We start from the raw sequence: 19315 nt of genomic DNA, 5'->3' as shown, positions 1-19315 counted from the left end.
TGTATTAATTTCATTTGCAGCAGTTATCTAATTCATAATATTGATTCAATTGCCCTATATTTGGTGTCTATTCAGTTTTATGAGCAATTCTTGTTTGGTGCACTTGTTATTTTTTATTCAAAATTGTTCAAAACCCTTGAAAAATCCAAAAACAAATCAGCAATAGTATTTCAGGAGAGTTAGAACCAGCATGGTTCTTACACTTAATCTGAAAGATAACATAAAGAGAAGAACCAAAAGTTGGGGATGGTGAAAACCAAAGAACTTATATCCAAAGTAATCAAATAATGATAGGTTCAAAACTCTAGCTCTAAAAGATATAAAATAGTTAACTAATGGGCATTGGGGGTCGGTGAAAAGGTATGTTGGACGAAAAACTTTGAAACCCTGAAAATTGGTAATTCTCAAAGGCAAATGGCCCCAACAACTTGACCTTGAAGCATATGAAACTTAACCATCTTTTTGACATTTAGGCACATTCTCCATGACCAAGGGAAGGAACAAGAGAAACCAAGGGAACAAGACCAAACAAAAGCATAAAACAAAATGTGTGTGGGGGGATCATAGTTTGCTAGAAGGAAAATGGCATGTGTGCAAGGCACAACAAATGGTGATTGTGTTGTGGAAATGCTATTTCAGAAAAGAGACATTACATCTTGCTACAACTGAGATATACCAAGACCTCAACGAATCCCAGAATTATCAATAGCTTCAAAAATCGCTCCCAATCTGCTTACGCAATCTTTACGTTGTTAAAATATTCGATGTTATGAAACAATAGAGCGAGAGCTCTACATAAAAAATTTACAAGAGACGATGTTTCTAAAAGAAACAATTGTAAACTAAAGCTGAAAATAGAAACTAACTAAATAAACTAAAGACGACTAAGATGACAGAAACTAACTAAATAAACTAAAGATGACTAAGATGACCATTAAAGAAACATTACAATATTCTCTTACCCTCCCTTAATGGTCATGTCATCGTTCTAACTACCCAGAGAAAAACAAAGAAGGCCGCCACCTTCTCAGAACGTTCTGCGACATGAGCCTGCCACTGACCTTGTCAAAATCTAGAGAACTTCTGGATAACATAAATCGTCCACAAACTTTTGCAGATGAGCATGATGCACTAAAACAGACTACAAGAAGCCACGGTTTTTGAGGAAAAAATTGCCAATCCCAAAAACTGAAGATTACAAAGCATTGGTTTTTTTTTCAAAAAAATTATTAAAACCCACCAATTTTTTTTGAAGGGAAAAAAAATTATAAACCCATCAGAAATTTTTTAAGGAAAAAATTATGAAAACCCATCAAAACATCTCCAACAAAGAGGCAGATTGCGTGCCCTAGTCGCATTTTTGTAGGGAGATGAAGACATCGAACAAGACCTGACTCCACGAAAAGCCCTAGATTGCAGGTACACAAGATCTGAAACCCTAGGTCACAAAATGCAAAATACAAGTGCGGGTTGCAGATCTGAAACACCATAGTCGCGAACAAAAACCAAAAATCTGTGTGCATGAAAAAACATAAGAAAAGCTCCATGATCTTCAAATGCAGCACCCAAATTGCCCACACGAACACAGATCTACGAACTCACAAAAAAATTGAATTTTAGCTCCAAAAGGGCCTACGAAATTCTACATGCATAAATCCTACACGATCTTTGCCTAGAAGACGGGTCAAAACCCTTCATGGGTTTGAACACAGAAATCCACCTTTGTAAATCCGTACCAAAACAGAGAACCGGAAAAGCCTTCCCATAATCCTGAGCCATCCCATGAGGGAGATAGGCTCAGACCGGCTCTGATACCATGTTAAAATATTTGATGTTATGAAACAATAGAGTGATAGCTCAATATAAAGAATTTACAAGAGACGATGTTTCTAAAAGAAACAATCGTAAACTAAAGCTGAAAATAGAAACTAACTAAATAAACTAAAGACGACTAAGATGACAGAAACTAACTAAATAAACTAAAGACGACTAAGATGATTATTAAAGAAACATTACAATATTCTCTAATATGTTCCAGACTGGAACACTAAGGTAACTGAAATCTTTGTCACAACATAAAGATATTGCCCAGCAATCAGAGTTTACAAGCTAACTGCCTTCCATGAATGTCTTTACACAGTGATGTCAAATTGAAATTCTGACCATGTCTTTGAAGTCCACCTGTATAATGTCCATCACCAAAATATATAATCCTCATGCTACCAGAAAGAGTATAGTGGCCAGCAACTCAAATAACTCAGCAATGAATCTCTACAGCAAGCAAGAATTATATCAAAACCTGGAATCGATTCAGTCTTTAGTCTCCAACAACCAGCAAGACTCCTTTGAGGCCCCTACATCTTATACACCATTGAAGGAATTAGACTGCCCAATTTACAAACTCATTGCAAGATATCAGGTTCTTAATACCAAACAACCCTTCTGAAGAATTCACACCAGAAAAAGAAGAGAATCGGCCACTTAGAGACTTCCATATATGGCCAAGAATGGTAAAAAGATTTACACAGTCAATATATCAGGCTAAGAGCTTGCCCAACACTCCTCCCATGTGCTATGAATTTCCTTCACGTCTTGACTAAAACCTCACGAATTTCAGAAGGAAAACCGTATGTCCTCCATTATCACTGCACCCAGCATAGGAAATGCAAATTGACCCAAATATCATCCTTCAATATCAGTTACGATGGGTTTTAAGATGGTGCCCAGCACTACCACTAACATCCATGTCTTTGTCCTAAGAGAATAAATCGACCCCAAGAAGTTATTTGTGCCAAAATCAGCTATGTGATATCTCACTTACAATTGATTTGTTTCTCCTCTATGTCTCAAGTCTGGATACAAGCGCTCAAGACAAATAAGCTAAGCACACACCAATAAAGAAAAAGCTCAACAAGTGAAATGAACTCCTGCCATAGAAAAATAAATGGAGGTGGAAAAGAAATCTAACTCCCAATCTTAAAATCTTTCAATAATATAAAACTCCCAATATTATTGAAATATCTCCCATAAGGCGTCAAAAACCAAGCAAGAAATAATCTTTAAAGTTTATACAAATTTCTCTTACAAGACTTCAGAAATTTGTTTACTTATCTGTAACCCTATGTGAAGTTTCTGAATAAAACCTCCAACACTGAACGGTGAAGCACAACAGTGAATTCTGAATGAATCCACCCCAAACCTGAATTGGGTTTTCATCCAATTCTAGAGAAATCCCGAGGGTTTCCATCCTCAGATTTCTCGAACTGAAAGCCAAATGCCCTCAAGCTCTCCAAGTGAAAAATAATAAAACCAAGCATATCTGAGATGAGCCCAAGCTGCTCCTTTATAACCACTGGAGATGACCCTTGGCTTTCCCTCTCTTTTACCTTTTGATTTTCCCTTTCTTTTAATTTAATTTGAACTTGAGGGAAATAATAATAAAGTGACTTTATTAAATTTTTACTTAACTAACCATTAAAGTCACTTTAATGACCTTATTAAATAATTAAAATAAGTTTTCACATGATTTATTTATTTTTGACAAGTTAAATTTAATCATTTAATTGTATTTCAAGGTCACAAAAAAGCGGACATTACAAAATCCCAAAAAGGGGACTGGAAAATCTATCAGACATAATGAAAAGAAGAAAAAGATGGTGCAAACTCTTTATGCTTTGATTGTCACAAAGTTACATTTTGATGGGAATCATATTCATCATCTTTATGGTGCTAACTCATGTTACGGATGGCTCTTCTTCCTTGGGAGAATTCAATCCATTAGAGTAATTTTCTTTTTGTTTGTGTTCTCATTTTCCTTTCCATAGGATAGGAGAGGCAGAAACTCTCTGCTATACCTTGGAGGGTAAGACGACCTATTAGTAGGATCAGCTATTGGAGCAATCTGGAAGCCAGTAACCAAGCCTCACCAGGTGTCAATACTTAATTTTCAGTAGGCGATTATGAAAGGCGATGCCCAAAATTGCAACTCCAAATGGAAAACTTGGATAATTTTTATTCCAACTGTCAGTTGATTTTTTGTATATCACTGGCTGGTCTTGTCAATTGTTGACCAGTCCCATTACTATCATTCTAAAATGGTAGGCTTGACTTTCTTATGTCTTCTCTAGCTTCATGCTTACAAGCAGATATGCTGATTTGCTTATCTTGATTAACAGAATTGCCTTTGCCTAAGTTTATAAACTTGGGCATGGACTCATGTAAATTTCTCATTTTGGTACAAGTTTTCTTTTATTTTAAAAAAAGACAACCTATTTTTAATGATGGTGTGCATTCTATTGGAAATTTCTCTTCTTTGGCTAGATTTAGGTCTGGCGTTTACACAGTTTAAGTACAAAATGCACAGACCTCGATTCATGGTAGGTGTTTTTCTGGAATTTTGGATTAGGAAAATTATTCCAATGATGGAAGAGGTCTTTTTGGTATGCATAGAAATGTAAGTTATGGTAGATGCAAAGATTCTAGTTTCCACTGGGTACAAAATGTATGTGTAAATTCACATTTCATCTTTTAAAACTAATTTCATGGTCAGATAGATTGGAGTCTACTTAAAAGTCAACACATTTTTGTTTCATAATATGTATTGCTACAAACAATTGTTGGAAATAGCCAATTACATATTTTATCGTTTTTGATCAATGAGGAGATATGTTTTGGTCAATTCTGCACACAAATAATTTAAACTGCAAGATTGTATGGTCTAGTGTTTAAGGAATCATTTTTATTATACATAGGAGTAATTACAAATGTTAAACACAGGCTGCAATGTTTTATATTTTTGTAGGGTGCTCCAAACTCAGATGCAAGGGATGCTCAGATTCCTGTATCAGAGCTTCCACACTGCAAGAAGTGTAATGCACTGTTGAGACCACATGTAGTTTGGTTTGGTGAATGCTTGGATCACGCTGTTCTAGATAAAGCAGAAAATGCATTAATTAATTGTGATCTTTTTCTTGTGGTGGGCACATCTGCAGTTGTACAGGTATAGGAGAATAATTTTATGTATATTTCTTATGTTATCATTTGCCATTCATATTATAGTAGTAATGCTTGATTGTTATCTTTGGTGATTATTAAGTAATTCTTAACCATCCCATTCTCCTTAATAGCTGATTTCATTTATTGTTTGTACTGTTCTCGTGGATCTAGCCTGCTGCAGGTTTTGCACCTATTGTGCAAGGAGGGGGAGGTGTTGTTGCAGAATTCAATTTAGAGGACACTCCCATAACTAGAGCTTGCAGGTTTGTAATTATTTGGTTTCTAGCTGTTCACAAAGGAATCATAAGTTATATTGAGAATGTTGTAATGCATTAAATGTTTTTTTGTATTGCATTTAAAAGCATCTTATTGTGTTATGATGTTCAAACTCTAAACTCCAACAAGATTGCATGTTCTTCAGAATCCTTCAATTTAGTAACATAGCCTATTTTCAAGAAAAAACAATATCTGGAGATAAGACATTTATGAAGAACTCAGAAGAGACTTAGAATAAGGATTTAGCATGTCAAATATGCTGGTAATGAGGTGATTGAAATCTCACAACAAATGCCCTCATAGGCTTGTTATCATCGTTCTTGCCATTTGAGAGTGGTGCAAACAAGATATGATTGTCTTTTGTTGGCTTGAAACACAAGAAAATTCTCACACATGAAGTTCCAACTAGTGATAGAATTGACAACAAGATGGTGAAACCAATCAGGTGTGACACCTTGCAATGTTTCTACAAACAGATGAACTGCAATATCTTCATAAGCCACATCCAAAATTCCACATGCCGTAAAACTACTTGCTGAATTAGAAGAGGAAGCTCGTTGTAAACAAACTAGCCTAATTTGGACAATACATACTTGCTGATTTAGGCATAGCAAACAAATCTAAAGGTGGGTCTTTTCTGCATTCACCTAAGAAAAGAATGCTAACATTCATTTCATTTCAAGGCAAAAGTTTTTATGTTTTCTGAATGAAAGTAAGCCCTATGATAACTATATGCTTATGTTGCTCAGCTAAAGGTAGAGACTGAGTAGTGCAAGCACAAATAAGAATAAGATTGGTTCAAACAATACATTGGACTTGATAAATCAAAAGAGGGTAATTGCATACAAAGCTACAAAACCTGCTTTATTGTGACCTACAATACAAAGCTTGCAGTTAACTGTTAAAACACTTAAATTTACTTTGACTACACAGTAGATAAGATGTTATAAGTTAAATAGATAGTTGAATTCAAAGCTACAATGACTAACCTAACACCCACTACAGTGCAAAGCTTCTAGTAAATGCCTAATGATATTCAACTCATGAGAGCACAGTAATACACAACACAACAACAACAACAATTTGAACAGAAAAAACTGACATAATTGAAAATTCTATTGAATGAACGCCTACTTTTGGATCCATAAACTAAGTGCCCAAAACAATTATTTATAAGCATTTACAATGCATTGCATGAAAAGAAATAAAAATGTTGACAAACACTCATGCTAGCAATAGGTTGCTACTACTAAACCCTAACTCCAATAGCCTTTAGATTGATTCATGATAAGGACAACTAGCAGATAATATTAGACCTTCTGGAAGTTGTTTAAAAATAGTCAGTCTGAAAACAAACTAAAAATAGAATTTCCATTATATGGCCATCTCCTCAAAAACAATAATGGCAAAAAATAATGCTAGCTATTAATAGGAAATCTTGGTAGTTGGCTCCTTAAGATGATTGTGACAAAGTAATCTGTTCTAAATGTGAATTCTTTCTGAAAATACTGAAATTCTGATAATTTGGCAATCTTGGTGACCTGAATTAGAAAGCCCTTCTGTCAATTTTGTTAACCTTCCCACCATTGTTTCACTGAATTTATATAGCTTGCAAACCTTAAGGAACATGAAATTTTGCTAAAATGATGATGTTTTGTATGCTAATGTTTTGTGTTTGGTCAATACAATCCTTTTTCAAACCAACACCTTTACAATCATCTAAAATTGATTACCAAATCAGGGATCTGTCATAGGATCGCCTAGGAGTGATTGAAATTTTTTACTTCTAATATGCTAAGTTACTAGTCCTGATATTGTTTCAGATTTCGGTTTGAAGGTTTCGTTTGTGGGTTCAGTCAAAATTGTTTTGGGGTTGAGTTCATTTTGGGTTCATCCATACAAAAACTTATTGAACCCAAAACAAACCCAACCCCAAAAAAATTTGCCCAAACCCGCGAACCAAACCCTCGAAGCTGAACCCAAACTAGTATCAGGGCAGGTAAATTAGCATACCAGCAATGGCAATTTTCAATCATTCCTAGGCAATCCTATGACAGATCCATCATCTGGTAATCAATTTTAGATGATTGGTAAGGTGTTATCTTGGTTTCAACAAGGATTGTATTGACCAAACACGAGACATCAGACAAAATAAGATGGTTTACTACAAGATTATTGGGGGAAACTGCATATATAGATTGTGGAAGCCTTAGATCTTTTATTAAATATGATTTATTTATTTTGTAAAATTCCAGCTTCTTTTATTTTGTTTAAATTAATCTTTTATTTAATTATTTATTTGTATTTGAATTTCAAATCTAAATTTTATATATTATTTTAATAGTCTTTTGTAAATGTTAATCAAACTTATGTTCAAATCTAAGTCGTAGGAGGTTTGATATTCTTTTACTGTTATTGACTGTTGCTTCTTATATTTCAGATTGCTGTAGATGACATTAATTAATTTCTATATTACCTACAGCATTTCACACGGCATCTGCTTATATGTGATGCCCACCGATCAAGGCATGCCTTGACCGGACATGTCTCTTGACATGCCCGATCAAGACATGTCTTGATCGGTGCACAGGCATCGTTTCATTTAAAGTGTTTACCGATAACCATCGGGTCACATCAAATGGCTATTAATATTAACAACCGATAACAAATCAGTTCATGTCAAATGCTATTAATATTAATAACCAATAACAAATCGGTATGATGAGATTAATACGATAACTATTTATAGTTATCATATGATAACATCAATCGATGCTATCATATGATAACTATGATAGTTATCATAAGTTCGATCTGTTCTATTGCAATCACAGCATATGAAATATGGTCATAGCACGATCGATTACATTTTGTAATGATGTCCAAGTATCGAATTGTGCAACCCGATGTTTGGATTGTGGAATGCATATAAAGATGATTAAAACAAGTTTATTCATTCAATCATGAAGTCTACCATTAGCTCGTAGTTACATCGATAAGGTAGATGATTGAATGAGAGATAAATGAAGTCTCTCATTCCATCATTTATCTTACCGAAGCTACTTAGTTTCAACACTCCCTCTTAGCTAGGGAAGATAACTGGAGACCTATGTAAACATTGAAATAAAGATCACATTTCTCATAATAGAATGTATTACATGACCTCATAATACAAAGGATCATATCACATATACTTGTGACATGATGTATCACATAATAAATGACATAGGAATATATCACATCATCTCGTGATATAGATATCACATAACACGTGATATCAGTATCGCATAACACGCGGTACCTTGGATATAAAATACTTTGAGAATGTTGAATTCTCTTATATCCAGGTTATGGTATGTGCACTGACATTACGTCACATAATGTCTACCATAACATATCACGGCACATCCATGAGTTAAAATGATATCAAGTCAGCATGATATCAACATTACAAGATCGTCACCTTATAATGTTTTGATACAAGTGTTCATTGTCTAAAAGATCATCACCTTTTAGAAATGTACACAGGGGGTGGAGCTCATAAAGTCATAACACGACAAAAGAAGTTTACACATTAAACATCTCATATATTAGTACAGATTACAAAACTAATTATAACTCAATCATACCAAGACCTTTCCTGAAGTGTTCAACTTTCACTCTGGATACAGGCTTGGTCAATATGTCTGTTGTTTGGTCTCCTGTACTGATATCCTGCAACTGAATCACATTCCTATCCACCATATCTCTCACATAGTGATAAGGAATCTCTATGTGTTTGGATCTATCATGAAATATAGGGTTCACAGAGAGTTTTATACAACTCTGATTATCACAATGAATTATAGTAGGCTTTAGTGGTTCTCCGAATAATCCCACAAGTAGTTTCCGTAGCCATACAGCTTCTCGTGAAGCCATGGAAGTTGTGATATATTCGACCTCTGTAGAACTCTGAGCTACTGAAGACTGTTTCCTGCTAATCCAAGATATCATGGCTAAACCCAAGCTAAAGCAGCACCCTCAGGTGCTTTTCCTGTCAGTCACACTTCCAGCCCAATCTGAATCAGTGAACTCGTGAAGATCCAAACCAATATTCTCATACTTGAGTCCATAGTTAAGAGTGCCTTGAAGGTATCTCATGATATGTTTTCCAGCCATGAGATGAATCTCCTTAGGTTCACACATGAACTGACTCAAAGCATTTACTGTATAATAGATATCAGGTCTAGTATTGACCAGGTACATTAATGATCCAATCATTTGTCTGTAGAGAGTAGGATCTACCAATGGGGAATCTGTTGTTGCCTCCTTCAGTTTGTGAAGATTAGTTTCCATAGGAGAAGTCATGGGTTTGTAGTTCATCATACTAAATCTCTTCAATATGTCTAAGGCGTATTTTCCTTGATTAAGTATAATACTGTCAGAGTTTTGCCAAACTTCCAATCCAAGAAAGTAATGTAGAAGGCCTAAATCCTTCATATCAAACTCTTTTTCAAGGTCTTTCTTACATTGATCGATAAGGTGATCTTCTCCTGTAATCAGAAGATCATCAACATATAAGATCAATATCAGCATATAACCTTTGACTTTCTTGAAGTAAAGATTCGGATCTGCATCATTCTTTGAGAATCCCAATCCCAACAGATAGTTGTCAATTCTTTCATACCAGGCCCTGGAAGCCTGTTTTAGACCATATAGGGCTTTCTTTAATCTGCACACATGTGTCTCTGCATTGTGGATCTCAAACCCTTCTGGTTGTTCTAAGTAGACTTCCTCCTCAATTTTACCATTCAAGAAAGCAGTTTTCACATCCATCTGATGGACTTTCCAACCTTTGGCTGCTACAATGGCCAATACTATTTTGACAGAGGTGTATCTAGCAACTGGAGCAAATGTCTCATCATAGTCTATTCCTTCTTTCTATGAGAACCCCCTAGCAACAAATCTGGCTTTATGTTTCTCTATGCTACCATCTGCAGCATGTTTGATTTTGAATAGCCACTTGGATGAGACAACGGATTTCCCTTTTGGCCTAGGAACAATTTCCCACACATCATTGTTTAGGATGGATTTATATTCTTCCAACATGGCATCTTTCCAAACTTGATGTTTAAGAGCTTCCACACTAGAGGGTTCTGATTTGGAGAGATCATTCATTAGGGCTACATAGCTAGTGAATCTTCGGGGCCTCTTACTTTCTCTAAAAGTCCCTGAAGGAGTTGCAAAGTCCCTTGCATCTTCCATTGTTTTGTGAACCCATAGAGGCCTTTTCTTAGGGAGGAATTTGTACTTCATTTTCTTCTGAACACTCCCTCTGAATCTCAGGAGTGGGGTCCTCTTCTAGGTCTGAAGATGGAGCATAGATTTCTGACTCAATAGAGTATTTAGCCCTTTTGAAGGCTATGTCTTCTTCAAATATTACATCTCTACTAAGTTCAATATTGCTATGTCTAGGGACAAATATTTTGTAGGATTTAGAGGTTTCACTATATCCAACAAAGATTCCTTTTCTTCCAAAGGGTTCTAGTTTTGTTCTTTTCTCTTTAGGTATAGATCCAAGTCTTCCTGGAGAAGTCATCAATGAACATTACATAATAAAGGAACCCTCCTAATGATGGTATAGACATTGGCCCACATAGGTCAGAGTGAACTAGTTCTAAAACATTGCTTGTTTTCCTAGAACTATTCTGAAAGGAACTCTTAGTATTTTTGCCTAGGGCACACCCTTTACATGTACCAGAATGGTATTGTTTTAACTTAGGCACCCCAATTACTAATTTTTCCATTGAACATAAAGCACGAAAGTTTAAATGACCTTAATCTTCTATGCCAAATTTCATTAGAATCTGCAATCTCATGAAGTAGGGCTAAGTTAGATTCAGTACATACCTTGTACAAATAGCCTTTTCTATGCCCTAGGGTTATAGCCTTCTTGATGGAAGAGTGTTTTGGCCATACTAGAACTTTACCATTCATGAAGGTTATTTTGTACCCATCATCTTCAAGTGCAGATACAGAGATTAAGTTCCTCTTGATGCCAGGAACGAATAGAACTCCGGTGAGTTGGAGAGACATGCCTGTCTTTAGCTTAATGGTGCAGGTACCGACGCCTTTCACTGGATGTGCAGAGTCATCACCAATGGTTACTTCTTCATCAATTTCTTCTAACATGGAATCCAATAATTCTCTATACCTAGTGATGTGTCTTGAAGACCCACTGTCAATGACTGTTGTGACCATTTCACACATCGCCCCATTAGAATGGGGACCCCCTCTTTTTTGCTTCTGTTTTGCTTGTTCTTCTCCCTACTTTTTAGGATTTTGAGTGAGTTGTCTGTCTGGGCTAGGGCTAAACCCTGGAGGGGTTTCTTTTGAATGTGTTTTTAAGCCAAGTCCAGTCAAATTTTGAAGGTTATTAAGTATCCTCCCGAGGATTGGATTGAGACAGTGAGGTAAGCCTGTCAGGAAGATCAGATAGATCTCAGGTTAGGTCTAATCAGGGTTTTTTGGGGTAAATTCAATTTTTGTCTAAGTGTTAGCATTTTGATGATGGAATTGTGTATTTTTGCCTAGGTAAGTTTTGATTAAAATTTTGGAGGCAAGATGATGCCTGAGACAGATAAATTCCCCTGCCCTTCGCTCAAGGCTCAGGGCAAATTTCATTCTAAAGTGCAATTTCTTGTTCTGGGAGGGCTTGCTAACTGGTTCCCGGCCTTGATGATGACCTAACCCTGTCTGGTAAAGTGATTAAAGATTTAAATTGTGGACATCTTAGCTTAGAAAAGGTAAAATTGTCCTTGTCCCTCTCCCAGGGACCAAGGCGAAAATGTTATTTGGTGCATATTGGTTTCTGACTTGTTTAATTTGTTTTGTGAAGGGTCTACAGGGGAGATAATTAGATCGACTTGATGATTTTGAAGATTTTGAAGACTTGAAAATGATGAAATTTGAAGGTTTAAGGTGAATTCGCTCCTGTCCTCCACTGAAGGACCAAGGCAAAATGGCTTATTTGGGTCATTCTTGGCCTCGATTGGTCAAATTCAAGCGTCAAGGGTACAATGAAGGATGAAATGAGCATAATAGAGCATCCAGACTTAGTTAAAAGCAATGAGAGGTTGAAGCTTTTGGTCTAGAAAGATAAATTCGCTCCTGTCCCTCTCCAAGGGACCAGAGTGATTTTCTTCAAGCACACTTTTTAAGACCTTTCTCGGATTTGAGCTCTCATTCATGGCTTGTAAAAAGATGATATCTTCCCCAGCAAAGGAATTTTGAGATAAAAGGTGAAACGATTTGGCCTAGAGGGCAAAATTCGCTCCTGTCCCTCACTGAAGGACTGGAGCTTGAATTCCAAATTTGCATTATCCTTGCAAGATTTAAGTGATTTTATGATTCGAAGAGGCCAAGGGAAGTGTATTCTGTCCGTTGAATATAACTTGAGTGGGCCACAATGAAGAAAATCAACCTAAGTGACAATAGGCGCTCCTGTCCCTCCTCAAGGGACCAGAGCGATTTTCAAAGGGTGCTCATGTCCCTCACCAAGGAACCAGAGCGATTTTCTAACAAGGCAAATTTCTTGCAAAGTTAAGGCAAGATTCATGTTTGAGATGAATGAAAGAGGACGTAATCGGTCCATTGGAGATAATTTCGAAGGCTAACAAAACACAAGTGAGCTTATAATTGCAAAATCGCTCCTGTCCCTCACCAAGGGACCAGGGCGAAAAACCTAAAAGACTACCTCTCCTCTCCAAATCGGTACGAATCCAGACCAAGGCATGAGATTGGAGTGTTATTTAAAGTGCTTCAAGAAGGAATGGAGTTGCAAATACCACAAATTTCAATAAAAATTGGTTAGAGTGCTCCTATCCCTCACCAAGGGACCAGGGCGAAATCTTCAAATATGCCTAAATGCATAACATTTTGAGATGCTTCCAAGATTCAAGAAGGAATAAAGGATGATGTTTTATGCCTTGAAGGTAATTAGATATTGATGTGGTTAAGAATTTGTGCTATGGACTAAAAATCGCTCCTGTCCTTCAATGGAGGACCAGGGCGATTTCTATAAAATCAACAATTTTCTTCTAAAGCCATGCCAAGACAAGGTGATACAAGATGGGAAATGTCTTTCGAAAAATGATGGACAAAGAATTGACCCCAAGAATCAACAATCCTAGGCTCAGATGCAAAAATCGCTCCTGTCCTTCACTGGAGGACCAGGGCGAAAATCTTTGGAAAGCCCATTTTGTCTTGAGAAAGCAAGTTAAACATGCATAGAACGAACAATGAAGATCATTGCTTACCCCACAACATGAATTGGCAATTTGGAAGATGAAGATCAAGGACAAAAGACAAAAATCGCTCCTGTCCCTCACCAAGGGACCAGGGCGAAAATCTCCTAAGGTACGCTTCTCCTAAAGATCAAGTAAATTGAACTCAAAGTTCCAGATAAAAATGCCATTATGGACGCCAAGGATGAGGTTTTGAACGTAAAAAACAAGGAATGCCAGGTTTAAAATGAAAGGGCGCTCCTGTCCCTCTCCAAGGGACCAAAGCGAGGTTATTGAAATTCGCTATTTTTCACCATGCTTGGGCACCAATATCTTCCAAATCGCCTTAGATGCCAAGTTCGCTAAAACTTCGAAATATTTTGGAAATTTTTTAATTAAATTGGCATTTAAGAAGGGTGCGTTGGTATTTAATAATTAATTTAAGCCTTAGAAAATCGTTTTTTATTATTATTAAGGCCTTTTGAAATTAATTATTATTGATTTAAAATTAAAAGATAGAGCGCTTGAGGTATCATTTTAATATTTTTATAAAGTCGGCCTCTTCTTTTATTAATTTTTATTTATTTTGAGGCCTACTTCACCAAGTCGGCCTATGAGAAATGAGGTGGTGAGCGCCTATATAATATTAGTGTTTTGAAACATTTTAATCAATCATTCAATCATTCATTCAAGTGCGATTTGGAGAAGCAAAGAAGGAGTGCGAAATCTAGTCTAGTTGGAGCGAATTTTGTTGAAAGCTAGAGGTGGTGGAGTTGATAAAGGAAGTGCATTTTGCTAAAGGAAGGACTTCGATCTACCTTTTGCCTAGCGAATTTTCCTAATTTTGCATCATTTCTTAGAATTAGTTCTCAAGTGGAGGTATGACGTGAATCTTCCTAGTCTAATGTTGAAATTTTGAATTTTGAACTTCAAATTGCGTAGTTAAATTAGGAAATGATAACTCAAAGATTTATCATGAAGTTTCCTAAAATTAAAAGCTTCAATCTTCCTTTCTACTCTATATGTTTAAATTGCAAAATATATTACTTATTATGAAATGTTGTGTAGGTGTCAAAATGGCGACCCCAAAGGCAGGAGCATCCACCAGTCGTTCAGCTCTCATGAAGGAAGATCAAAGGAATGAAGAATTGGAGACCAAGATCGTGTCAAACTGGAGCAACATTGGAGATACCAACTTGGGAAACTTCAGTATGAAGAAGTTTCGAGAGGTCCCTTACATTGGAAAGCCATCACCTGTCGCAAAGAGAATAATTGAAAGTGGCATCATCAAGGCGGCCGGTTTCCCTCCAGCAGTCCAGTGCCATGAGCTGATGATCGAGTGTGCTCGCCATTATGACCCACAATCAAGATCAATCGTGTCTAAGGAAGGGAACACTTTGGCTTACCTTTCAGAGGAGGCTATAAGTGAGGCTCTTCATCTTCCAGAGCATAGAGATATGATTTACAAAAGCTTAGAAGGAGCCAGCTCCATGTATGAAGATGATCCAGACACTTGCTTGAGCATCATTAATAAGAATTGGTTACTCAAAAGTCGTCCTCGCCTGAGCAAGATTCCCAACACACCACATAGGATCAACTTCCAGGAGGAGTACAGAGATTTGATAACTTTGCTCAATCGAGTTACAGGGGCTCCTCAAGCCTTCTATTTTGAGAAGTGAATGTTCTACTTCATCCAAGTGATAGTTCAAGGAAAAGGAACAATTCATTGGGCTAGAATTATTAGCCATTGCTTGGACGTGCAGTTGAGAAGACTAAAGGCTACCAAGTCATTCCACATGAGCTCGTACATCATATATGCCTTGATCAGGAGTTTTGAATATGCAGGACTACCTCACAGAGGAGTGATCGGAAGAGGGCCCGGGGAAGTCAGGGTTTGTGATTCTTATGTCCATTTGCATCAGCCACCTGGAAGTGACTACAAGTTAGTCAATGATACCTTCACGATGAACATCACCAGGACATTGCAAGGCAGGATTCACAATCGGCTATCTCAAGATGCACAAGAGCTTGTAAAGAGGTATGGTGCTTGGTTCATCCAATTCCAAAAATTTACATATATTAGAGTTCATGGGTGTCCTTCACCTCCCTACATGTTGCCGAGATATCCGACAGACAGGATAGTGCTACTTGAGGTAACTAGGCAGTTGGCGGCTTATGCAAAGGCATTCAGACACAGGCACGGAAATGGAATTCCTGTGCCTATCATACTAGGGAACTCAGTTGAGGTATGTCCTAATGCTCTAGCCTTGGATGATGCAGAGAGGGAGTTGGCCTTATATTCATTTTCATTCTTTGCCTTGAGGAGAATTTTGATCCTTATGGGTATATAGAAGAGACAGTTGGTAGAAAGTACAAACATGAATTTCAGGTGGAAGACTTTTGGATGAATCTCTCAGATGATTTAGAAGTGAAAAGAAAGATGCATTCTAGGTTGCCTTTAGATTTCATCAGGAGATGCAAAGTTTACAGGGTGGTCGATCAAGCTCAGGACAGTGGCAGACATCTCCAATCATCTTATGACCGAGAAGACAAAGCAGTGAGGATAGATTGGAACGAGCTTGAGATTTTGGACCTAGATGCTTTGATGGCTCCAGTCTTGTCATGTACTCGTAGATGGGTAGATGTGCAACATCAAAAGTTGAGAGAACAGAACATACAAATGACTTTTACTTTGCAGAATGGACCAGGAGAAGGGGGAGCAAGCGTAAGTGAAGGCAATCCTCATCCTAGAAGCGCAAGTGAAGGCAATCTTCGAAGCACAAGTGAAGGCAATCCTCATCCTAGAGGCTCAAAGAGGAAAGAGAGACCTGAGAAAAGGGAACCTTCCAAGAAGAAGCAAGAGGCCAATCGAGACCGCTCATCCGGCACATCCTCTCGACATGAAAAAAGGACAAGTCAAGTTGTTAGACAAGAGAAGAGGGCACTTGAAGTTGAGGAATCTATGGAATCAATGGTACAGAATGATAAACACAAAGAAGGGCAGGCACCTCAACGTTCATCAAGTCAGTCTCCCCAAGTCGATGAGCTACAGGAAGACAAGAATGATGACGAAGTGACATCTCCTCTCCGAGAAGAAGAACCATTGCCTAAGGAGATACAGGTTAGGGAGACGAGATCTGCCATTCCAGATTGGTTGAAAGAGAGACTAACAAGGGTGATTGTGATCGAAGATGAAGATAATGTGATTGACTTAGAGAGTCTTGTAGGAAATTCTCAGGAAGTAACAGAGAAAAGGAAGGCCACCAAGATGTCCAAGATGATCAGAGATGAGACAGGATCCAGGAAATTGCAGATAGCTACACCAGTAGTGGACAAGTATGAAGGTGAGATCCTTGCAGAGGAGTATGATGTAGAAACATTTGAACTTGGCCCACTCACCGCTGAGCAGACACTGGATGAGGCAACCGACTCATTTGAAGCACTTAAAGACAAGCTTAAGGGAGAAATGGAAAAAAATAGAAAGCTTGAGAGAGAGGTCGGCGCTTGGAGAGGCTACTTTAGCCATCTCAATCAGCCTTTGGGACGTCAGGATCCAGCAGTGTCCCCTGTGCAGGCACTTCCCCTTGAATCAGTTGGTGAGGCAGAGAGAGTCAAGAGCTTGGTTCAGCTTATGAGCTCTTGGATTGACAAATCCCATACGGTTGCCATTGAATTTGCAACAAGAATGATGCAGACCATCCACTGAGCTATCCAGGTTCTTGAGATCATCCACAACCTAATGATAACAGTAGCCGCCTTTGCCCATACTAGAGATATTATCATTCCTGTTCTACAAGTAATCAGGCAAACACCAAGGAAGATCCTAGCACAAGAAAAGATAATGGATGGAGGAGCTCATAATTTACTCCAGTGGTCAACTCTACTCTAGATGAAGGAAGTTCTTTTCAAAGACATCAGTACCAAATGCAATCAAGTTGAAGAGGTCATCCATCCGATTCAGGACAAGGTGTTTGAAGTGTTATGTACTATTCTTGGTAGGAGGATCGAAGTTGAGACAGATGTGGATCTTCAAGAGTTAGAAGAAAGAGTCAAGGTCATCTTTTGCAAAGATGAGAATGTTATCACAGATGAACAACGGGATCAAATGTTCGCCACTATGCTCCTGATTGAGAAAATCAAAGAACTCGAACCTGAATGGAATGCGGCTCTTCTCAAGACCTTTGATCAGGTTATTCACTTGGAGGAACGAATGAGGAATCTCCCCGAGATTCCTATTGTTGAGATTGAAGGGATTGTGTCTAGATTCATTGCATATGCTAAGAAGGAGCATTGGAAAGGAAATAAGGTTCTAGAAGAGAGGTTGTTATAGATGATGTGGCACCTTAATTGTCATTGGTCTATGTTTCCTAGATTTTTGTGCCAATTAAATATTTGGCTATGCATTTAATATTGTTCAATAAAAAGGGGACTTTTTGTAATAAACCCTAATTAGGGTTTAGGTGTCAAAATCTCAGCCATTGATCTTCTTTTGATTTGGGCCGTTCATTGTAATTGAGGATGCTATATATACCCTCACTCATTTTCATTTTGTCATTAGAGATTAGAGAGTCAGATAGTTAGAAGTCAGAAGATTAGAGTTTTTAGAGAGAAGAAAGTTATTTTGTAGCAAGATTGAGCATTGAAGAAGGAATTTCAAGCAATTGTTGTCTATTTTGGCTTTGAGATCAATAAAATATTGAAGTTATGGTGTTTTATTGCAATTCTTAATGGTTGTTTACTTTCTTGAATCATTCTCAGTCGAAGTAGTATTTAAGTTTGAAGGACTAAGTGTTGAGCTTGATCTTTGGTGAGATTCACGTTCCAAACCACTAGCTTCTTACTGATTGTAAGGACGCCTTGTGTGGTCAACTGGAAATATTTGGATTACTTGAACCTTCAATCATTTTTGAACTATTGATATGTACCTTCATGGTAGTGTCTATGATTCTTGATGATTTGAAAATCACTAATCACCTTAGAAGATCGCATCAGTTTCAGTGGAGTTGTAATTCCTTGGCAATACTGAAATTGGTAGAATCTTACCAAGTCTAGCCTATATTGAGTCATTCTTAGGATTAGATTAGAACCTGTCTCTTGCAAATCCTTACCTTTTGATCTTTTTTGAGAATCTATTAGTATTAGGAAAATCCTGTTCCTGCAGTCAAACAAGAGCAACACGGACCAGCTTTCTCAGAAAGTGCGTAAGACCCCTTGAAGAAACAACATTCACAACGACCACTGGTGCTTATCCACACGTAGAGACCCTACATCAAAGAACCTTGGAGCCATCCTGATTGATCCTTTTTCGCGACATCTTTAGCAATCAGAGGCTTTATTCAAGAGAGGATAAGGTACCCTTGGGTATTTTATTCTGTGTTAGGCAGTGTACAAAATACACGTCAACAATGACCCAGGTGTTAGATTTATTGGATACTTGGCTAGAGAGGGCAGAGTAGAATACATGCTTCTCGGAGTAATATTCTTCCCTTTTCACTTTTGCAAATGTAGCTTGTTGTTTGATTCTATGTGGACATTTTGCTGCATAGTGTCCATATTGATCACACCTAAAGCACTAAATGTGAGAGTTGTCTTTAGATGACCTTTTCTCATATCGGTTCTTTCTCTTCTTGAAATGTTTCTTCTTGCTTTTCTTGTTGGAGTTGGTATTTAGAACAAGGAGATCTTCATCTATGTTCTTTTGCTTGATCCCCTTCTTATTTAACCTTGACTCCTCTTGAAGACAATCTGCTCTTAGCCTATCAAATTTCGGATATTTAGCC

General features: G+C 37.5%; 1 protein-coding gene across 7 annotated transcripts in view; it reads left to right on the top strand.

Annotated features, from left to right (window-relative positions):
• The window catches only part of LOC131047986 (uncharacterized), a 267168-nt gene that overhangs the window by 175400 nt on the left and 72453 nt on the right, over positions 1 to 19315 (top strand). For all 7 annotated transcript variants that reach the window (XR_009106346.2, XR_009359042.1, XR_009106345.2 and 4 more), the window contains exons 7-8: positions 4802 to 4999; positions 5167 to 5258. Coding sequence is in view for 4 of the 7 variants with exons in the window: in XM_057981797.2 (XP_057837780.2) it covers positions 4802 to 4999; positions 5167 to 5258 (290 nt within the window). In the remaining 3 variants the exon portion in view is untranslated. The remainder of the gene's footprint in view (positions 1 to 4801; positions 5000 to 5166; positions 5259 to 19315) is intronic.

This window comes from Cryptomeria japonica, chromosome 10 (genome assembly GCF_030272615.1).
Source record: "Cryptomeria japonica chromosome 10, Sugi_1.0, whole genome shotgun sequence".
Classification (NCBI taxonomy): Eukaryota; Viridiplantae; Streptophyta; class Pinopsida; order Cupressales; family Cupressaceae; genus Cryptomeria; species Cryptomeria japonica.
This window is presented reverse-complemented; position numbering and strand designations above follow the sequence as displayed.